This window comes from Jaculus jaculus, chromosome 14 (genome assembly GCF_020740685.1).
Source record: "Jaculus jaculus isolate mJacJac1 chromosome 14, mJacJac1.mat.Y.cur, whole genome shotgun sequence".
NCBI classification, from domain to species: Eukaryota; Metazoa; Chordata; class Mammalia; order Rodentia; family Dipodidae; genus Jaculus; species Jaculus jaculus.
This window is the reverse complement of record NC_059115.1, coordinates 76,700,044-76,722,892: the sequence shown is the minus strand read 5'-3', so window position 1 is coordinate 76,722,892 and position 22,849 is coordinate 76,700,044. Positions and strand designations below refer to the sequence as shown.

The 22,849-nt window shown below is 40.3% G+C and overlaps 1 protein-coding gene across 1 annotated transcript; it reads right to left on the bottom strand.

The window, feature by feature from the left end:
- Positions 1-349: 349 nt before the first annotated feature.
- On the bottom strand, positions 350-19,111 carry Ccnh (cyclin H). The gene is made up of 9 exons (XM_045134331.1): positions 18,946-19,111; positions 17,987-18,109; positions 15,811-15,884; positions 14,414-14,624; positions 10,887-11,050; positions 7,409-7,479; positions 4,467-4,578; positions 1,641-1,701; positions 350-1,007 (listed from the first exon to the last, which is right to left on the bottom strand). Exons 1-9 carry the CDS (start codon positions 19,060-19,062, stop codon positions 969-971), a joined length of 972 nt encoding a protein of 323 aa, XP_044990266.1. The 5' UTR covers positions 19,063-19,111; the 3' UTR covers positions 350-968.
- Between the last annotated feature and the right edge of the window lie 3,738 nt (positions 19,112-22,849).

Here is a 22,849-nt window from a genome sequence, read left to right as displayed (position 1 = left end):
GGCTATTTATTTATTTATTTGAGAGTGACAGACACAGGGAGAAAGACAGAGGGAGAGAGAAAGGATGGGTGCACCAGGGCTTCCAGTGGGACCTGGGGAACCAAGCCTCGAACCGGGGTCCTTAGGCTTCACAGGCAAGCGCTTAACCGCTAAGCCATCTCTCCAGCCCTATTCTGAGATTTTATACAAAGTTGTTTCAGCTTAAATTCTTTGAACACATTTCACCTATAAAAACTCCTACTAATTTTAATAATAATTTGTATGGATTCACTTAGTGATTATCACTTAATAGAATATATGCTTTACTACTAATGTATAATTAAGTTTTATCTGGATAACCAAGACTGTATTTAACTTTTTTAAATCCACTTTATTTTTCTAATAAACAAAGACAAATTATTTACTCAGGTACGGTAACTACTCAGTGTATTTTTAGCTCAGTAATAATGAACAAATTGCTGAATATATCAGGGTAACTACTGAAAAGTAATTTATAAAGGTTAAGGACAAAATACTGTTCCTTAGCATTTTAGTTTTTCTCTTTCTTAGTTTGCTCCTCACATTCTGTGGACAACTGCACTAGTTTTCCTGGAGGACAGTTCGAGCCAGTAAAGGAGGGACAGGAATACCCAAATTAGGTGCCATTCTAGTTCTTTGAAGTTTTGCATAATACAACCATAAAAGGAAAGTTAAATAACAAATAGAAGTTTAATATATTTTGATATTTTCTTTTTTTTTTTTTTTGAGGTAGGGTCTCATTGTAGCCCAGGCTGACCTGGAATTCACTCTGTAGTCTCAGGGTGGCCTTGAACTCATGGCAATCCTCCTACCTCTGTCTCCCGAGTGCTGGGATTAAAGGCATGCGCCACCACACCCAGCTACACAATGTATTTTTTAATAAAGTTAAATGCCACATAGGCTTCCTCTTCCTGTTGGGTAGTTAGTACAGCCACATCAGCTTCACGTGATTACAGAGAATCTACCAGATCGTCGTCAGTCCACTCTTCCTGAGGAGGACAAGGAAACACATGGGGGTTAGGACACCTGTGCAGCAGAACCCGGGTGCTTGTTCTCCCTCATCTCCCTTTAGGAAAACTGGTGAGTCTACCTATATTACACATTTTCATTTTGGGGGTGGGGGTAAGGGTTGTTTTGTGTTTCAAGCAGTCCAGGATAGCCTCAAAGTCATGCTGTCTGTGGCTCTCAAATAAAAATGCCAAAAAAAAAAAAAAAAATCTAAAGATAAAAACAGCTGGTTCATGTTCCTGCCCCCAATCTGCCCACACATGTGCCATAATACCTTCCATGATGGACTCTGAAGTTCCTGAAACATGACCCCCCCCAATAAAAAATCCTTTCTTAAGCAAACATGGAAATACATATCAAGTATGTAAAAATTTAAGATAACCCAAACTTCAGAAAAGTATTGGTAATACTGAAATAGGGAGAATGAGGCAGTTGGATTGAAAATTTTAGGCCAGCTTGGACTACATAGCAAGATACTATAATATTAAAATGAATAAACTTCCCTCCCTTATACTCCAGGACAAGAATCTTAACGTCATACCAGTGCATGTAATAAAAACAATTTCCAAAAAAAAAAAAAAAAAAATTCAAGTGTACCCTGGGAGTCGACATACCTCCTCCAGTCTGGGTTTCTTGGATACGTAGTCGTCATCTTCATAGCCCTTCCTCTTCTTCCTGTAATTAAGAAGCACCAGTAAGCAGCCTAGTACTGGACACAGCAAACACACTTGTGAGACTGAGCAGGGGAACTCCCTCAAGGATTCAATGCCAACTTGGGCTACAGAGTGAGACCGTGGCTGAAAAATACATTATCTGCTGAAATACGTAAGTAAAAAGACAAGAGTTATGGATATGAAGGCTAGATTTTTCAAATCAAATGCAATTCTAACTAAAATCCCAAGAAAACTTCTCCGGGGACTTATAAAGTGTGACATGAATCAGGAAAGATAAGGATAAAGTATATTTAAAACTAGCCAAAAGTTTTGGCACACCTACAAACCCATTACTCAGGACAAAGAAAAGTCTGATGCCCTTCTGCGACCCTACTTTAAACATAGCAGAGAGAACTGGGGAATGAACACTGCTGGAAGACCTCTTGGTTATCATAAAAGCCTACAGAAGCTGAGACATGATGGTATGCCACCACTCGGGAGTAAAACGAGTTTGGGGCCCAGCTAGACCACATGAAAGAAGCTACTGGGCTGGAGAGATGGTTAAGGCACTTGCCTGCAAAGCCAGAGGACTTGGGTTTGATTCTTCATGACACATGTAAGCCAGATACAAAAGGTGGTTCTGGAATTGGTTTGCAGCAGCTAAAACCAACTCCCATTCTCTCTCTTATCTGCCTCTTTCTCAGTAAGATGAAATATTTAAGAAAAAAAAACACCAAGTGATTAGGTAGGCAGAAATGACTACAGATAATTTTTTATTCCGCCATTTAAAAAAACATCAAACGAGGAAAAAATACTCAAATGCAAGTGGGGGCAATAACTAGCATCCAGGAAAACAATAAAACACCTCACCACTCCCAATTTTAGATGGTTTTAATAACAAAAAGCACAACACAAGATCATGTATGGTGGAAGTACATTCCTATAATCCCAGCACTTGGAAGGTTGAGGCAGGCGGATCACCATGAGCTCAAGGCTAGTCTTGGCTACAGAGTGAGACCCTATCTCAAAAGGAAAAATAAAGAAGTATAAGGAAAAAATTTCCTACATATATAAAATATGCTAAGAAAAAACTAGAATAGTTCTATCACATAAAAAATGAGTTTTTAAAATTTCTAAAGCATAAGAAAATGCCAGAAAGCTTGGTTAGCTAAGTGTTACGAAAACATCAATAATTCGTAGAAACCAGGGAAATCAAGTTAGAGTCACAATGTGATACTATTATTTTTCACCCAGACTGGCAAAAGTTGAAGACTGACAATTTTTAGTATTGAACAATATATGTGAAGACATTAATATAAGTACTTTATACATGAATAAATGTAGGAGAGGCTTACAGTGGGAAAACCCATCTTAGAAATTACATATGCGGTCAGGATTGAAAGGGTTTTGGTCAATGGGAACACCGGCTTTACCCATGGTGAATGATTTACTGACAACCTAGTATACAATGAAAATAAAAGGTCAAGATTGTTGATAATCAAGGAGAACAAGTAGTTTGTGCTAATCTGGTGCTACTCAGCATGACTTTCACACTCCAGTCTGCAGTGAGAAAAGTGGTACATAAATTGTGTATTTACAAAATTCTTTATAGTAATTTGACAGTAATTTGATGGGTGAAGTTAGTAAAATCTGAACTTACATTTCTGTATGTCTTTTTTCTAGAAACTCCACTTTTATTGTTTTGTAAAAACATGTAATGATTGTCTTTTAAGTCCTTTATACTTATCAGAGAAGCACTCTGAAATACTCACAGGAATGTAGAATTCACTTGGCAAGTGTTCACTTCAACTAAAATATAAACTGGCAAGAAGGCATTCTGGAGGTGCCATAGCTAATGCTCACTAAAACTCACCTACTGAGGGGCTGGAGAGATGGCTTAGTGGTTAAGGCATTTTACTGCAAAGCCTAAGGACCTAGGTTTAATTCTCCAGGACCCACACAAACCAGATGCAGAAGGTGCAGCATGTGTCTGGAGTTCATTTGTAGTGGCTGGAGGCTCTGGAGCACCCATTCTGTCTATCTGCCTATTTTGTCTCCCTCCCCTTCTCTCAAAATATATATATTTTTAAATTACCAAGTAAGTAAAAGAACTTTAAAACAAGATGTGGTCTACACAAAACATGTTATCACATCCTTCACACAGAGAACACAGTAAAAATCCTATGAATTTCATGAGACAAAGTAGGAGATATTAAGGATGCTCTTTTGTTTACAATCTAGTAACATATTCCTTATTCTCTGATACAAACTTTGTCCTAAAGAGAAATGTATCAGACTTCCCTACTAGTTTACAAAAAGTCAGTCTTTTTGAAGAGCACTATACTTGTTTTTTAAACCAAGTAACAGGTTGGTGAAAAGACTAACATTTAGGAGCTGAGAAAGGTTAAAAAACTTAGGAAGCCTGTGACCCCTGGTTAATCTCACAAGGAGGAACAGGCCAGGACTTGCAAGAAGACATTAATGTCAGCTGGATCAGAACTGGAGAACACAATCAAAACTGCATTATTTCCTTGTGTTTTCAGTCCCATTAGCAACATACCTACGCGCTGGGGATAAGGGCAGATATACTTACACATAAGGCCCTGGGTTCAGTCTGTAGCACATAGGTACGTAGCATAGGTGAACACACAGTTTGTAAAAATCTAATTTAGGAGGTTAGGCTGCCTGTGGTGGCACAAGCTAGTAGGAGACTGCTGAAGAGGTTAGTAGGTCCCAAGATGAACCAGCAAATTTCTGAATCTTAGCTTCTTTGTCACATCTACTTACGTAATTACATTAAGTGCCAGGTCTGCAGAGTGACATCGTTCTAGCTTCTGTTTCAGAAGAACAACTTCTTCAGATCTGGGCGGCTCATACTTTTTTACTAGGTTTCTCATGCCTACAGAGACACAAAAGTACTTATACTAAGGAACAAAAAGCCTGTTCTCACCTTCAGGGAGTCAAAGAATCTCCCAACTTGACACAGAAACAACACACGCTCTTTAGATGCCACTAACCCTTGTCAGGATTTGTAACAATCTATTATAGCAGTGTGAGGCTGCCAGCGATAATGGGTATGTGCTCACTGTCCGCATCATCACTAAAGACAAGCATGCTGCACAGTCTGTGAGGGGAAGCACCACTGTATTCACTGACTGCTCAATTTTAAAGTTCAAAAAAAGATCTCTACACATTTGGCTCTCTACCACCACCCATAACCCTAACACCCTATCCTACAGATGGTGGGTGAGGACGTGTTGCTTACAATAGAAACAGGAAGCGGGGGGTGCTTAAAGTCAGTGGTACTACTTTGCTTTAGCAAAATGTAGATCCTATACAAAAATACCCTCCTCGGTAAAGTTAAAGCCTAACTATAGATAAGTCCTCTAGCTGATTGTGTTACTCAACAGAACAAACAACTCTCAAGATAGATTGGGAATGATGAAAGTTCTAGGGATTGTTTAACAGACACGTACTTCCAATTGTTAACTATAGTGCCAAAGTGCTGGAATTGAATTGGTAGGTAGGATTTACCATCCTTGCATCTGTCTTCTAAAAATATATATAGAAATGCCTCACTACTGAGACTATTTTATGAAGTGCTATTCTTATTTCATATTAACAAGAGCAAATAAAAGGCAATGGGAAATCAAACTACAAGTTTCAAAGACACAGTGAATTACCTTTAAGGTCCCTTCTAATCACATGATCCTAGTTCTAAGATCAAATCCCAACTAGCTTTCAAAGTGAACCCTCTAGTGGTAAAAATGAAGACCTACAGTTCATCACTCAAATCCATTATTCTCAGAGGAAATTCAAAATCAAGCAGAGAATAAAGAACTGACAACTACATTAAATGTACCCACATTTATAATCTAAAACCAGGATTGTTTATCTTATATCTTACTGATTCCTTCAATAATAACACTGATGGTTTGGGAGTAATACTTTCAACCCTAAAAAGGAGCCCAGTAGCCACGGGCATTCATTCAATGTGGCATAGGATGGAAAGGAAAGGGTAATGGCACATCGCCTCTGTAAGCCCAGCACTGAGGATGCCGAGGCAGGGGACCCAGGGCTCAGGTCTAGCCTAGGCTACATAGTAAGATGCTGTCAGTAGTAAGCTCGTCAGTCTTTTCAGACGGCCTTGAGAATTTCTCTATAGCACAACCAATGTGAGGTTTTGATAATTCTTCCTTGTAAAAGTCCAGTTTCCCAAGCTTATTAAATGTAGTTAGTGTCTCTCATGTATTTGGAACCCAGGAATCTGAAATCAGTTTCACAAGCCAAAACCAAGGTACTGGCAGGGCCATACTCTCTGGAGATCCAGGGAAGAATTCAGTCCTTGCCTGTTCCAGTTTTCAGTGACAGCTAGCACTTTTTGGCTTGTGGGAACTCCACGCCAATATTCAATGCTAGTACTGTAAATCTCTGCTGTTTTCATGTTGTTTTCTAGCTACAGCAAACTTGCTTCTACCTCTCATAAGGACCACTGTGACTGCGATTATTCTTCATTTCAATAATCCAAGTTAATGTCACCATTTTAAAACTCTTAACCATGCTGTAAATTTTGGCCATTATGGTAACATTTATAGGTTCCAGGGAATCAGAACATGAACTTCTTTTAGGGAGACATTTTGTCTAGTCTATTACAGGGGCTCCTGTAGGATCTCTAGGATCTCCTCTAGGATCTCTTGAGGCATGCCTAACAGACTGACCTTTTTTATTCCTATGTGCGGGTGCAAGAGGGAGAGAGAGAGAGAGAGAGAGAGGGAGGGAGGGAGGGAGAATTGGCTCGCCAGGGCCGCCAGCCACTGTAATCAAACTCCGATGTGTGTGCCTCCTTGTACACATTTGTGATCTTGCATGTTTGGGTTACTTTGTGCACCTGGCTTAAGTGGGATCTGGAGAGTTGAACATGGGGCCTTAGGCTTTGCAGGCAAGCACCTTAACCACTAAGGCATCTGTACAGCCCAGCAGCACTTTAAAAACAACAACAAAAGCCGGGCATGGTGGCGCATGCCTTTAATCCCAGCACTTGGGAGGCAGAGGTAGGAGGATCGCCATGAGTTCGAGGCCACCCTGAGAATACAGAGTGAATTCCAGGTCAGCCTGGGCTAGAGTGAGACCCTACATTAAAAAACCAAAAAAAAAAAAAAAAAAAAAAAAACACCAAAACCAAAAACAAAAACTTTTATTTCTGTGGCTCTAGGGACTAAGCCCCAGGAACTTGCATGTGCTAGGCAAGCACTCTGCCTCTGAGTCAGACCCATGGCCCCAGATGGTCAGAAGCATTTTAATCTTAACAGATGCTGGCAGCGGACCTCACATTCCCAAGCTCTGAATCAAAATTTGTCTCCTGACATTGAACTCCTCGCTTGCTCCATTTGAGAATCATGGTCTTGACTAACAGCAATGACATTACTAGTTATAACTGATTTAGCTAAAAAACATAAATTCCTAAATATAAACATTATCCTTCCATTTGTTCCCTTAGATCGTTCAGCATCACATATTTGTGTAAGCTTTAAAAATTCTTGTTTTGGGTTAGGGAGATGGCTCAGCAGTAAAGGTGCTTGCTTTAAAGACTGCTGGCCCTGGTTCAATTCCCCAGTACCCTTGTAAAGCCAGATGCACAGTGGCGCATGAACAAACCACTTCAATATACCTACATATGTCTTCACAATGCAGTCTTGCTAATACTTTGTTGAGTGTTCTGTTTTACTTACTTTTCATTATATCTAGTAACTGTGACAAACAAGTTCTGTTTTCTTTCAGCATTAGATTCTCGGACAAATAACTGGTAAAGAAAGGAAACCACTTTAATTTTTTGAAAACATTCAAAGAGACAGGACATCATAAATTGTTTGCCTCCATGTTCTTGTCATCAAAGACTATTTTACAGTGATTTTAATTCAAAGAGTATCACACAATACCTAGAACTCTATAACTGTATAACCAATAACTGTTAGTCCTTATGATTTATTACCATTTATTTAGCTTAAGAGTTATTCACTCTTCAAATGTATTTACATTTTACTACATATAAGCTCTCAGAAGGAAGGCAGTATGAACACAAAAGTAGTAGAAGTAAATATTTATAATGTTTATTAAGAGTCTGATACACATATTCTCTAAGCATAACCTCATTTGGTAGATGAGGAATCTGGATAGGATAAGGCTTCATACTTGCCCAAAGGCTTAAAGCTTAGACTGGTAGACAGGAAACAGGGTACTAGTAGTAGGAACTCTCTTCTCTTAATAACAGTCATTTCACTTCATTGCACCTTTTTGGAAGTAACAAGTATTCAACAAGAATGCCACCTCACATTTTGTAAATCTATCACCTCTTGTCTGCAACAAGTCCAAATCAAAGCAATATACTACATAGCCCAATTACCTATTATATCAGAACCACTGAGAGTATGAAAATACAACACACACACACCACACACACACACACATTTTTTTTGAGGTAGGACCTCACTGTAACCTGAAACTGACTGTAGTCTCAGACTGGCCTTGAACTCACACTGATTCTCCTACCTATGCCTCCCAAATGCTGGGATTAAAGGTGTATGACACCATGCCCAGCAATTACTATATTTAAGTTTTTAGTCACTCTCACGTTTTATGTACCCAAACTTGAGATCAATAGTTGATAAAAGCCCAAGTGAACATTTAAGACTCCAAGCTTTAGAAGTGTTTTTTTTTTCTTTTTTAAGTATAACAAGGAATTTACTTTTTGGTTGGGTAAATTAGTTATAAAAATGGAAAGCAGTAGTTAAGAACTATTCTTACTATATATGTTTTAAATTAATTAAATTGCCCAAATTCACATGTTGCAAGATTTGTGTATGTTGTGTGTGTGAGCTCATGCCTGCCACAGTGCATATAGAGGTCAGAGAACAGCCTCAGGCATCCATCCTCACATTCCATCTTGTTTGGGGCCGGGTTTCCTATTCGCACTGCATACTCCTTCTAGGGACTCTCCTGTCTTTCCTCCCTGCTCTTTTATGGATACAGGATCTCAGGCAGCCCAGGTGGTGGCTTAGAACTTGCTGTACAGTAGAATTGGAAGTAGGGCTCCTTCTGCCTCCACCAGTCAAGTGCTGTGATTACAGGCGTGGGTTACCATGCCCAGTTCTCTCAAGAGTGATACATTTAATTCTAAGTGCTAGCTGGTGAGATGCTTTACCTCAATGATATTTTTTAAGTTAAAAATACTCATAATCTCGTGGGTGTGGTGGTGCATGCCTTTAATGAGGATTGCCGTGAGTTGGAGGCCACCCTGAGACTACATAGTGAATTGCAGGTCAGTCTAGCTTAGGGTGAAACCCCACCTCAAAAAACAAACAAATGGGGCTGGAGAGATGGCTTAGCAGTAGGTTAAGCACTTGCCTATGAAGTCTAAGGACCCCAGTTCAAGGCTTGATTCCCCAGGACCCACGTAAGCCAGATGCACAAGGTGGCGCATGTGTCTGGAGTTTGTGTGCAGTGGCTGAAGGCCCTACTCCGTCTCTCTCTGCCTCTTTTTCTCTGTTGCTCTCAAATAAATAAAAATTTAAAATAATAAAACAAAAGCCCTCTTAATCAGACATTTAATATTCTTTTAAACTTCAAATAGGAAAAAAATGCCTAGACATCCAAGCTAGTACATGTGAGTAAAGCTGAGCATCACCTACGAGTGGTAGAGACTGTCTACAAGAAAATGACACAATGCCACTGGTTTTTCGAATCCAATAAATGTAAACGTAGTTTTCACGTATCCTGAGTTTGGCTATAAATCAGTTCTAAGGTAATGACTGGAAAATACTTCCTAAAAAAAGTAATAATCATTGATTTAATTTGTAAGAAACCTGAGGTCCTACAGTTTCAATTCTGCTTACCTGAAACTGTAACTCATGAAAGCTTCTAAAGGCAGCGAACTCTACGGCAGAGCCAGCGGCTCACGGCACTCCCGCGCACTGCGCACCTCACCACTGCAAAGGTGCCGCGCACACTGCTGCGCAAGGCGCCTGAATACATAACAAACTTTTGCTCACGTGACTTGTGGGGAAAAAGCTTTTTCCCATTACTGGGGGTCCATACCCAAATTCCATGGGTATCTTTCCTAACTAGGGCAGAGTTTTATATCTTCATTCGTACAGTCCTAATGTAGTGCTGAATAGTACAGAGAACATGATAAATGCTTGCTAAACATATAAGCAGGATATAAATCATGACCAATTCATATACTTGGTAAGTTGTGTTTATACAAAAGTATTCCGTAAAATAAAACAAACCCATAATCCCTGATCTTGTATGCAGAACTGTTTTGAAAATGGTAATTTTTTTGGACATGTAACAGTAGCTTGGTATAAAAATGTTCACATCTAAAACACTTCAGTGAGAACTGAAGTAGAAGAAAGGAGGTGTGACTGGACAAAAAGAAATCCTATCAATTTTATTTTGCTGCCATCTCATCAACTTAGAAATTATAAATCTCTTAGAAATTATAAAATAAGTTTAGAAAGCTTCTTCTTTCTTCCTTGCTATTTCTAGGAATGAAGTCAAAAGAACTTCAATGTCATAAACAAATATGAAATGTAAACAGTAAACAAATAGTCTGACTGGAAAGCAACATGAGCAAAACAAATGTCTAACTTATCATTATGTCACATCAATTAAAAAAGGTACCTATCATACTGTTAAATAATATGTGCGTGACACAATATAAAAAGCAAATTAATTCAAGTGCTTGTCCCCGAGCCTGGTTTTTAATGCCCATTCATGTGTTGGCTGCTACTATCTGTTATTCAATTATTAGTCATCTGGCCACAACGTCAGCTTTACTCCTTTAACAAACCTGCTGAACTCACACTGCACATTCTACAGCAGATGAGCAACGATACCAAGCAGATGCACTTGCTGTAGTCAGGTTGCACACCAGTTCATCAACTTGTACATCTACACCAGTCTTCTACAATTACCTGTTTCACTGCTACTTTAGTCATAAAGGTACTCTCTTAGCTCAACAATACTTTGATTAAATTTTAAACAGTTTCTTTAAGGTAGATTTCATTTCTTTACTCACCAACCTTCCAAGATGTCAGGAATATATATTTACAAGGACTATTGTCTCACATGAAATTTATTTAATAATTCAAACTCTAATAAGAAGTTAAACTGACTGAATCTGACCTAAGGCAGAACACAAGTTAATACCTTTCCATGGTAATTCCAGCCCTGGAAGCGCTAGATAAAATGGCAGTTAGGGCAATTTGGGAAGGTGTATATAACAGGTAAGCATCCGTCAATGCAATTCTATTAAGAAAGTCATCAGCTGTTTTCCTCAAAATCTCTGGATTCTCCAACATGGGATAGCGAGTCTAGAAAGAAAGTTGGCAAATGTTACCATTTCTGAGAGTCTGTGTGTATTATTAGCACCACAAGGTACTTCACACAGAATGCTTTTATAAAAGTAACTCCTTCCCTAAACTTCAAAAAATGATCTTTCAATATAACAGAATGTAGCTAAATAATAATATTCTGAATATTCGTCAGTTGGCTTGCTGATCATCCTTTAACTCAGTGACCTTTCTGAACACAACTACAGTAAGTTATCTTTTAAAAGTAACATCTAAAGTTCTCAATATAGTAATACTTGAAATCTCCTGTCTTTGTCCTTTTCCACCTGAGAAGGAAGGGAAGGAAGAGAGGGTTCTTGGAGATCCCACTGGGGTTAAAACATTTAATCATCAAACTCAATCCACTAGGATTAAATCATACAAGACAGGAAAAGCCTTCCCAGGCAGCCAAGACTAAGGCCACATTTACGAACTATTACACCATTATTATCTTCCTATGAAATTTTTCCTAAAGTATATTTCAGGTGAAGGAAAAAATGAAAATGACTGAGCCTCTAAGACTAATTACAGATATACTTTTAGAATATGAACAACTCATATTTTTTCATAGTTCTTCATATGCTTTAAGAAGCAGCTTAAAATCATAATCCCTTGGATTTATCTCAGATACAAATAATTCAAGATGTGAAGCAGCAAGAGAGTCTGCACATTGTGAAACAAAATATACACGGTCAACTGTGTAGTGACACAGTAGCCATGTCGTGATTCCCCCAAACTTGACCTGATATGGTAAATTCTGTCCCACTAATTCTAGCCACAAATGCCAGAGCCCACTAAGAAGTTTTCTTTCAGGAGTACTGGCCACGGCAGACGCTCTGGTCACTAGTCCTCTACTTGCTCTCACTCACCAGCTTCCCTTCCCGTTCTGAAATCCCAACTCTAGCACATTTCTTCCTAAATTTCAACAGATGTGAAATCCAATCAACCTCTGCTTGACTTCTATACTGATTCCTGAGTCCCACCAGAGAAATCCACAGAAGAGGTCTGGGGTGTTACTTCTAAATCCATGGTCATTGCCTTCAATAAGTCTCTTAGCACTGCCTAGTAATGACGTTGCCACAGACAATTTTTTCTCCCAGTTTTCAGTGACCATGGTAAACATTTCCTACCTATCACCAGTCTCTTCTGTAAAACAAAACAATCTTCTCTAATTCTATTTCTAGAAGTTCCTCATTTTCTCAATTATTTCATCTTTTCTACTCCAAAATGGAATTGTTTTATCTAAGTGTATACAAGTTATGTGCTACATAAGTTTTCCATCAATGATGAACCATATAGACCATGATGGTCCCACAAGATTATAAGAGAACTGAAAAAACCAACTCTTCTTGGGCGATGTCACAGGCACACACTATTAACAATGCATTAAGCCTGTGGTGATGCGAGGGTGCACTGCTAGGCATACGCAAGCATGGCGTACATTTGTGTGCCTGAGAACACTTGCAAATTACAGCTGGGACTGCTTTATATCCTCGCCGTATTGCATCATTATTTTAGAACGACTCTCTTCCACTTGCAAAGACCCCCAAAGGAAGATGTGGAGGCGGAAGACAGTAATCGTGTTCACATGATGATGAAGTTACCCCGCAAGTTTGTTCAGTTCCCGGATGATCATCCAGCACAACAGGACTACACTTGCTGTGTTACTTTGCCCCTCTACTCCGTCCACGCTCCATGTCATGCCTGCCACGTACAGATGTGCAGCAATCGGGAACACTCTAACACATGAAGTCCCAATGTAGTTATTGTCAAGCAGAAAACCCAACCTAATCACTCCACACTTCAGTCTTCTGCTGTCTTCTTCAGCCTGCTCTGGAGTCTGGACCAGCTTTCTGCTCAGGCAGCAGCACTCCTCCCTGCTCTCTAGGCTCACCTGAGCCCCTTCAATGCACCATGAGGCTGAGCCCTTGCCTAGGAAGGTGTCTGACTAGTGGGCTCTTTCCTTGCCTAATTCTTGTTCATCTTATTTTAACTTTAAATGGCACTGCCTCAGAGATGTTTTCTTTTCCCTTTAATTTACCATCTCTTTCCTAAGTATTTTTTAATTCCATCTATATAATAGTTGTCCAAACCCATTAAGTCATAAAGTCTGTGAAAGTTGTGACTGTTCCTATCTTAATTCTGGTGGTACAGTCAAACACAATGTTTAGCACATATAGAATGTAACAAAAGGAGTTGCTTAACTGAAATGAATAAGCCCATTTCTGACTTGCCTTTGGTTTTACTTTAGACTATGCCATAACTTAAGTAGCCTCTATCAGTACAATTATCAATCCATGTACATAAACATAGTATCCGTATGTAAAATATATAAATGCTTATACACGTGCTTATGTGTACGCAGGTCCCATGGCATGGACTCAGTGTACTGCGTGTACGCAGGTCCCGTGGTGTGGCCTCACTGTACTGCGCGTAGGCAGGTCCCGTGGCGTGGTCTCACCGTACTGCGTGTACGCAGGCCCTGTGGCGTGGTCTCACCATACTGCGTGTACGCAGGTCCTGTGGTGTGGTCACACTGTACTGTATGTATACATGAGCTGTGATGCAGTCACACTGCACTGCCTCAGCTGCTCTCCAACTCCCAGTACAGGTAGTTCTCACCTTAGCCTCTTGAGTCACTAGAAGTGCAGATGTGGAACTACCATGCACACCACATTACATCTTTAAGGCTTTTATTTGTGACCTTTTTACAGGCATTAAAAATAGAGTAATGGCTGGAGAGATGGCTTAGTGGTTAAGGCACTTGCCTGAAAAGCCAAAGGACTCAGGTTGGGTTCCCCAGGACCCACGTAAGTCAGATGCACAAGGAGGTACATGTGTCTGGAGTTCACTTGCAGCAGCTGAAGGCCCTGGTGTGCCCACTCTCTCTCTCTACCTGTCTGCCTTTTTCTTCAATAAATAAATTTTTAAAAAAATTTTAAAAACTAGAAGTCATTTATCTCTTGCTTTAAAATTAAAATAAAAAACCCAACTTTTTAGTGTTAAGTCAGGAGGCCCATATCCATGACAAGAAGCATCAGTGAGAATGACTCTCTCTCTAAAAGCATTACTCTGTATTTGCAATCACCTTCCTTATATCCTGGAGTAGGATTTATAAGTCACTAGATCAGAAACCCTACGCCTTACCTGACAATCTGAGTTAACCTCTCAAGGTCATTCTAATGCACACAAAGATGAAAACCATTGTCCTAGAGCTCCACACCAGCCTCATACACTCATTTTGTAGCCATTTAGGATAATTACTGATGGTAAAATTCTCAATTCTTTTAAAGAGGAGTAGCAAAAGAATACATTCCCTAATATATTTCCTATCGATAAGTTTACCTTTATATCAATGAGGAAGCCTTCAAATGGTCTATATGGGTTGTGGACAATGAGGTGAAAGTTTAATTGTTGTATGAGCAGTAGTTCATATTCCAAAATCTGTTCCAGTGCCTTCTCCTGCCCAAGGGGACTCTCACGAAGGTTCCCAACAAACTGAGGACTAGACACGTTGAATTCATCCACTTTGCAGGCCAAAAATGCACATGTGAGCCTAAAGGCAAAAATAAAGGCCAGTAGAGGGAAACATAAATTCTCTAAATATCTCTAAAGGTACTTTTCAAAACTGCCTGATATTCACACGTGACTGTGCTAGACCCTGCAGGAAACTGAATTTAGTAAGTTCCTCTTCAGGGTTGGAGAGATGACTTAGCAGTTAAGGCCCTTGCCTGTGAAGCCTAAGGACCCAGGTTCGATTTCCCAGATACACATGGAGGCGCATGTGTCTGGAGTTTGTGTGCAGTGGCTGGGGGCCCTGGTGCACCCATTTTCTTGCTTTCTCTGCCTCTTTTTTCAAATAAATAAATAAATAAAATATATATTTTTAATAAGCTTCTGTTCAAATCCATGAAATTATGTTAAGCCATCTAATACTGCTGCAGCATTTAGCCACCAGTGATTTGACATCAGCTGCAAACAGTGTAACCTAACCTAAGACTAGGAAAAAAGTAATTGTGGAATATGAGTAGTTTGTATCATGAAATGTAGGAAGAGGTCAAAACAGAACAGAAAACATATGTACCATATGAATATGGAAGACAGGTTCAAGTGAAAGCACTGCAGAAGGCCACTAGCAAGCCTCTGATGTCATCTGAGTGGGGACTATGAGCCTGTGGATGACACATGGCATTCACCTCACCACAACAGTAGGTTCAGAGGAAAGCCAGTAAGAAGGCTACTACAGAGCATTTTGGAAGTCAGAAGAATAAAGGCCAGAGTTTGACTGGTGGGAATGAAAAAGAGAAAATAATTAGGAAAAAATGTGATTGGCAATAAGACTATCTGATGAGTTTTATACTATCTGCCTTTGTTTAACTGGAATGTATATCAAGCTACAGACCTACAGATCACTAAGTGGAACTGGAGAGAAAGGAATTTCCACAGAGAGCCTTAGTCTGAGCAACCCGAGTAATGGTGCTATGGATAGAGAGCAGCACTAGAGAAACAGCCATGTTTAGAAAACAATTTGAATCTGGACAAGTTTACAGTCCAGGTTGTAATTAAGAAGACAGGGGATAAAAGTAAATAAGGACTTTACATTCTGAATAGAAAAATGATTGCAAGTCTAAATTGTCCTAAACTAAGAAGTCAACTTTCCCTCATACACATCCCCCAGACAAACGCTAGCATACTGTAGAGATCTTCAATGAAAACAACAAATGAGACAAACTTATACTCACATTATTATCCGGGGGTGGTATTCCATCACTGAATTATTAAGATAAAAACGTTTGAAATACATACAAGCTGTACCCTAAGGTTGAAAAAAAAACATATAAAAAGTAGTACACATAAAACTGGGATCTGTTTGCATATGTTTTATGTTAAATTTTATCAAAAAGAATTATGCAAAGATTTCCTTGAAAAGTTCTGCATAGCTATCAACATTGGTTAATTTTCCTCTAATCCAAGTAAGTTATGATGAAGTACTACAAACAGAAAACAAAAAAAACACATAGTCACAAGAACTTTTTCCATTTTGGGGTCACATGTTCCCAGCCACTTTGGTAATACCTTCTTGCAGTCACTGGACTTAAAGCTGGTGCTCTCACTCGCTTTCTCTCTCTCACTGTGTGTGTGTGTGTGTACATGTATGTATTTCTACTAGATCTCAGAACAACAACTGTCAAAAGCAGAAAAGTTCGAGAGAAAAATATAAATGGCTACAGGTTACCCAATCTTAGAAATGCACTGACAGGAACATGGTTGGGGCAATAAGCCTCGTCTCTAAATCCAATCCAGATCTGTGGTTAACGTGACCACTGATGCCAGGCTGAAGTATACCTTCCATTCACTGAATGCACCCCATTCAGTCAGTCAGTCCCACACTGAACCTACCCCTCATTTCAACTGTTATGAAGCATGATTGAAAAGAAGCATTATCAACTGTTAGATGACTTATTCAAAGTCAGACAGCTAACGAGCGACAGAGCTGTATTCAACTAAGACCTGTCTGGATCTTCTACTACCATATCTTCATCTAAAACCACCCCCAACAACAAAACAGTTGACCTATTTGACAATCAGAAAAATATACTTCATTAAAAAAAAATTATTTCAAGGTAGAGGTCTCAATGTAGCTCAGGCTGACCTGCATTTCAAATATTTTTTAAAAACAATGTCATTGTGTGTAAAATAAATTCACCAAGCATACAATATTCATGTTATATAGTTAAATTTCACAAGCAGGTTCATTCAAGGATTGCTTCCTTGTCCAAAGAGACCACTTAATCCTATCATCTCATTTATAGTTCCTTTAATAGAAACAAAAAATGTCAAATTCAAGGCAGAAACTGAGTGTATCTAAACCTGTTTCTGAATCTTTCACCTCTGTCAGTAAATTCAGAAAAGAACCACAGATACTCTTTTATTTAATATTTGCAACATATTTCAAATTTTTCACACTATAAAAGGGGAGATTAGCCTAGTTATTCTCTACTGGATCACACATTGCTCACTCTTTGTAACCCTGAAATTTAAAATAAACATACATTTGATCTTTACAATAAAGCATCCAGGAGAAAACGAGGCAAAGCTGTCTTACGCCGTGCACGCTAGCTTCTTCATTGCTTTCTAATATATGCTCCTATTCCTCTCACCTTGTCACTACAGGAAAGTATGACAGAAACAGTACTCAGACACATACAAATACATACAAATCAACCAAACAGATGTTTCCTAGAACCAAGACAAGGCTGCAGCACAGTTGGTGGAGTGCTTCCCTAGCATGCATGAGGCCCTGGAGTTTCAGTCGCCAGCACTACATAAAATCAGGAGTGGTGGCACATGCGTATAATCCCACTCAAGAGGTGGCGGTAGGATGATCAGAAGTTCAGGTCATCTTCCACTTCATTGGCTATACAAGACTCTGTCTTAAACACAACTTAAGAACCATAAGGATAAACCCTACCCTCTACTAGTCCAGCGTTAGGAAAGCCTTAGACCATGACTCACCTATGACATGAAATTATGCATCAGTTCTAACAGGAGCTGCTGTGACAACGCTGACAAAGGTCTAGTCTACTTTCTAGTCTCCACTGTACTACTCATTACTTAGGAACTTGGAGGGAATAAAATGTTTATTTTTCCAAAAAGTAAGGATATCACAATCTGTATACAGCAGATCTCAAACTTGTTTGACTGTGAAATGACACCTGAAATTCCTTTATATGTAAAGACAGAAAAATTCATGAACTAAGGCCTTTATTTTGTTTTAAAAATGGCTAAATTAAACAAATACAACTGTGGTGCATCTTTTACAGTAGAATACATAGGAAGTTTATTTAGAGGTTTAGAAGAGGTCAGATTTTATAAGCTAGCTAAAGGATGTTATACTTCACCACCAGTATAACTTACCACAACAGACCGTGGCATTGCTGGCTTAAATACTGAACAGAATTCCAATAATCTTTTTTCATAGTATTTGCATAGTATCGCTTCTTCCTGAGGCTCAAGAAAGATGGGATCATTTGGAAGAACCTTCAAAGCAAAAATGTCAACATAGGTCGAGTGAATTAATCATAACTTTCATTTTAATTCAGATTAAATTTGATTTATATCTACAATGAACAGATATAACACGTATCACTCTTTTTATAGACTTGTTAAACACTATACAAAATAACGAAAATACGTCAGTTTACAATTTCCCAGAATGTCAGTTGGACACTTGCTTCACTAATGTATAAAGAGCAGGACAGCTTGTGCTCATATGCTCATGGCTGTGATACGTAAAATTACGGATGCCTGCTTTCAAAGGCTGTTAGACTCCCGAGGTCCCTTCCTCAGTGCACGGGATGATGTCACCCAGACTGAGGTCAAAAGTAGCAGATGTGTCAAAACATTGACCACCTGGCTAATTGGGCGTGAGTGGTAAGGAAACGTTACGTTCATTGTTAAGAGTTAAGTGTTAACAGTGCAGTAATAAGAATGGGCAGTAGAGCTCAAAAGACTAAACCAGGTGGTAAATGAGGAGGTCTGGGGCTGGAGAGATGGCTTTAGCAGTTAAGGCGTTTGCCCGGAAAGGACCCGGGTTCGATTCCCCAGGTCTCGTAAGCCAGATGCACAACGGGGCACTAGCGTCTGGAGTCCGCCGCGGCGCGCCCATGCTCCACCTGCCTCTTTCTCTCTCAAATATGAAAGCATTTTACAAAAATAAAAATAAAAAGGGTCTGGCTAGCCGCACCTGCGCCGACCCCGATGCCGGCGCCCTCCGGGCACCCGTAAGCGGAATCAGCTGGCCCTGCCGCGCCCTGCTGGGGAGGAGGCGGAGGCCGAGGCCGGCTGAGCCGGGTCGCCCAGCCCCGGGCCCTCACCTTCCCGGAGGCCGCCGCCTTGCACTTGAACTTGCGGTTCGCGTCGGCCCGCAGCCGCGCCAGCTGCTCGTCGCTGGCGAAGGTCCAGTGGCGCCGCTGGCTGCTGTTGTGGAACATGGTGGGCCGGGCACGGGCGCCGGTGACAACCTTAACTGAGCACGCGGCGCCCGCAGCCGCCCCGGCCCAGCGCGACGGCGGGCGCGCGCTGACGTCACGGCAGGCAGTCACGTGGGCCGGCGCGCTGACGTCACGGCGGGCAGTCACGTGGCCCTGCGCGCTGGCGTCACGGCAGCCCGCACGCGGCCGGCGCGCTGACGTCACGGCTCGCCGTCGCGTGGGCCGGCGCGCGGGCGTTCCCGGAAGCGGGGCCGCGGCCGGTCCCTTCTGCGCGAGCTAGCGTTCCCTGGCGTTGACCGCAGGGATGCAAAGTGCACGCTGATTGCAAGAGCCTTCGCTAGCTTGGACTTCTCTGATTTTTATTTTTTATTTTTTTTGCGTAGCTTATTTTCCTGGACTGCGGCAAGCAGTTCTTCTCGACGTGAACGAATGAAAATAAAGGTGACGACATCTGGAGAATTTTGGTCTTGAAAAGTACGCAAGATAAAAAAGGTGACATGATGACTTAATTCTGCTTGCTGTGAACCTGTTAGAATCTGGACAAAGGGAAACCCTTTTCTTTTTGTAGGATGCAGTAAAGGGTATTTTACCATACAAATTGTCCTTGGACTACCCAAACTTAACACTATTTGTAGTTTTATCATTCTGGAGATTTATATATTCTCTGAGCATATGTTGCAAATCTAGACCACTAAATAGACTAAGAAAAAGCAAAAAAGAAAATGTATGATAGTCCAACTGTAAACAGCCTAAAAGGTGGTATAAAGGGACAGAGAGATCGAGAGAGAGAGAGAGAGAGAGAGAAAGAGAGAAAAGACAAAGCACACCAGTACTCAAGGTGGAAGCAAGAGACTTAAGATTTTAAAATCGCCCTAACCCCAGCTACAAGCAAGTCAGCCCGAGCTACATGAGATCCTGCCCCCGCCCCAAGTGATAATAATAGAAAAGAAAACCACTACAGAATGGTTAGAAAAGAAGTGATCCTAGATTCATGGAAGTTAGGTATACTGAAAACTATTTGACAACCAGTTAGTTTTATGTAAAAGTTACAAAAGTAGACGTGGGCATTTACAGACTGTTATTTCCACAGAGTTATTAATGGAATTGCTGAATTTATGTGGGTCATGGTGATGCACACCTTTAATCCCACCACTCGGGAGGCAGCGGTGGGAGGTTAGCTGTGAGCTCAAGGCCACCCTGAGACTACAGAGTAAACTCCAGGTCAGCCTGGTCTAGAGTGAGACGCTACCTTGAAAACTAATCCCAAACCCCGAAAAAAGAAATTATTGAACTCATAATTCACTTAAGAAGACCATGGAAAAAGCTGACATCACTTGTGTAGTTTTATAAACAACAAATCAATCCATGGAAGTTTTCAATGATCATCTTTCTCATTTATTCTAAGAACTGCTCATATTTAAATGAACTCTTAGGTTGTTTTTTTTTTTTTAACACATAATTAACGTTGCTCCAAATGTCTTAGTTTTGTTTCTAGTGGCCACTACCACTAAAAGAAAATAAGGAGTCAGCTGTAGCAAATAAAGTTTTGAGGGTTTTTCCCCCCATGTAGACAAAACTAAAAGAAATTAAATAAAAAATGATAGGAACAAATATTTTTCATTTATTCATGTCTGATTGCACAAGTCTATAATCTTGAGAGGCAAGAGGTGGAAGCCACAGGATCACAGATTCAAGGTCTGCCTGGTCGACAGACTTAACTTCAGGGCCAGCTTAGTCATCTGTGGTGGCTAAAATGTAAAATGACCCCCATAGCCTCTTGTGTTTTGAATATTTGCTCCTGACAATTTTGCCAGATTGTGGAACTTTTGGGAGGTAGAGCCTTGCTAGGGGTGTGCGTCCCTGAGGGTAGATCCTGAGGCCTGGGAGTCTCACCCACCACACTGGGCTTTCAGACCTAGCTCACTCAGACAACTTCCTTCCTGCTGCTGTAACAGGAGGTAACACCCCCAACTACCTGAGGCGCTGTGATGAAAGAGCCCTCCTTTAAACTAAGCTGAAACCAACCCGTCCTCCTGTAAGCTGCTTCTGGTCAGGTGTTTTGTCAGGCGTCAAGGAAGTATTTCTACAGAGCAGCCTTGGAGAGATCCTCTACCAAAGAGTTAAAAAAGGGCTGGGGAAGTGGCTTAGCAGTTAAGGTGTTTGCCTGTGAAACCAAAGGACCCCAGTTCGATTCCTCAGGACCCACATAAGCCAGATACACAAGGGGACGCATGTGTCTAGAGTTTGTTTGCAGTGGCTGGAGGCCCTGGCAAGCCCATTCTCTCTTTCTGTCTGTCTCTTCCTCTCTCTCGCTCTCTCAAATAAATAAATAAATATATATATATATATGTATATATATGTATATATATATATATATATATATATGTATATATATGTATATATATATATATATATATATATATATATATATATGTATATATATATTTTTTAAGTTAAAAGAGGGCTGGAGGGATGGCTTTGCAGGTAAGTCGTTTGCCTGCAAAGCCACAGGACCCTGGTTCAGTTCCCCAGGACCCACGTTAGCCAGATGCAGAAGGAGGTACATGTGTCTGGAGTTTGTTTGCACTGGCTGGAGGCCCTAGCGTGCCCATTCTCCCTCTCTCTTTTTCTCCCTCTTTCTTTCTTTGTCAAATAAATAAATAAAAATGAAATATTTAAAAATTATTTTTTAAATGAAGTTAAAAGAGGGCTGGGAATATAGTTCAGTGATTGAGTACTTGCTACCATGTGTAAGACTCAGTGTTCAGACCCAAGCAGTGCAACACTAAAAAAATAATAAATAAAAAAGCTTCAGATAAATAATCTGACCTCTCAAAATTCCTTCTTTTTTTTGTTTTAGGACTATTTAAAATGAAGTTGTTAAAAAAAAAAAAAGGCTTGACAGCATATTGAAGACTAAATTGTATAAAATATGTTAAACTGATCATATAGTTGTTAAATAACCACCAAAAAGCTAGGGATGAGCACATAAAAAATGAGTATTTAAAATCTCTGCCCAAGGGCCCATAGAACACAAAATTTCTAGGACATGTACAAGTACAGTGCCTTCTTGGTAACATAAACTTGGGTCAGCCTGACAAATACTGTCTCCTTTGACCAGAGCTTTAGCTAGTCTCTACTGGGCCCTTTTGACTAGATCTAACCTTGGGCTTCTCTCTCTGTGTTGTAGAATCTAGCTTGAGCAAGAATTCTAAGTTAATTTAATGAAACTTCCATGCTCTTGGTGACATGCCATCCTCAGTATCTTATCACTTTGCCTTGCACTTGGCAATTAATATATGAAAGTATTTGCAAGGGTGGAGAAAGAAAGAGAAGGGGAGAGAGAGAATACAGATGGATGCTTTGGGGCCTCTTGCTTCTGTAAAATAACTCCACTTGCATGCGCTGTTATCTGGCTTTACATGGGTACTGGGGAATAAAACAGAGCCAGCCCAGGTTGGCAGTCTTTGCAAGTACATACTTTTAACCACTAAGCAATCCCTCAGTGCAGACAAGACTTCACGTGATGTGACTCTAGTGGAAGTCACACAACCTAGTTCATGTAGCTTCTACCAGCCGAGAATGAGATGGAGGCGTGGTGTTCATCCCTGTACAGGCTTCATATAAATCCCTTCCTCTCATAAACTGTGTCTGATTGGACGTTCGTACCAGCAATGTGAAGCTGACTGCAACAGTTTAGATGTAAATCGAAGGACTACCTTCTTTCCAGTCTGTGGACCACTCATGTCCTAAGACAGGGATCCACAAATGCCAGTTCACAGACCCA

Coding starts and splice junctions, on each gene's coding strand:
- Ccnh (XM_045134331.1), bottom strand. CDS start 19,062: ATGTTCCACAACAGCAGCCAGCGGCGCCACTGGACCTTCGCCAGCGAC. Junction 15,885..17,986: donor CAATGCCACGGTCTGTTGTG/GTAAGTTATACT, acceptor TTTCAACCTTAG/GGTACAGCTTGTATGTATTT. Junction 7,480..10,886: donor GCTGGAATTACCATGGAAAG/GTATTAACTTGT, acceptor TTTCTTTACCAG/TTATTTGTCCGAGAATCTAA.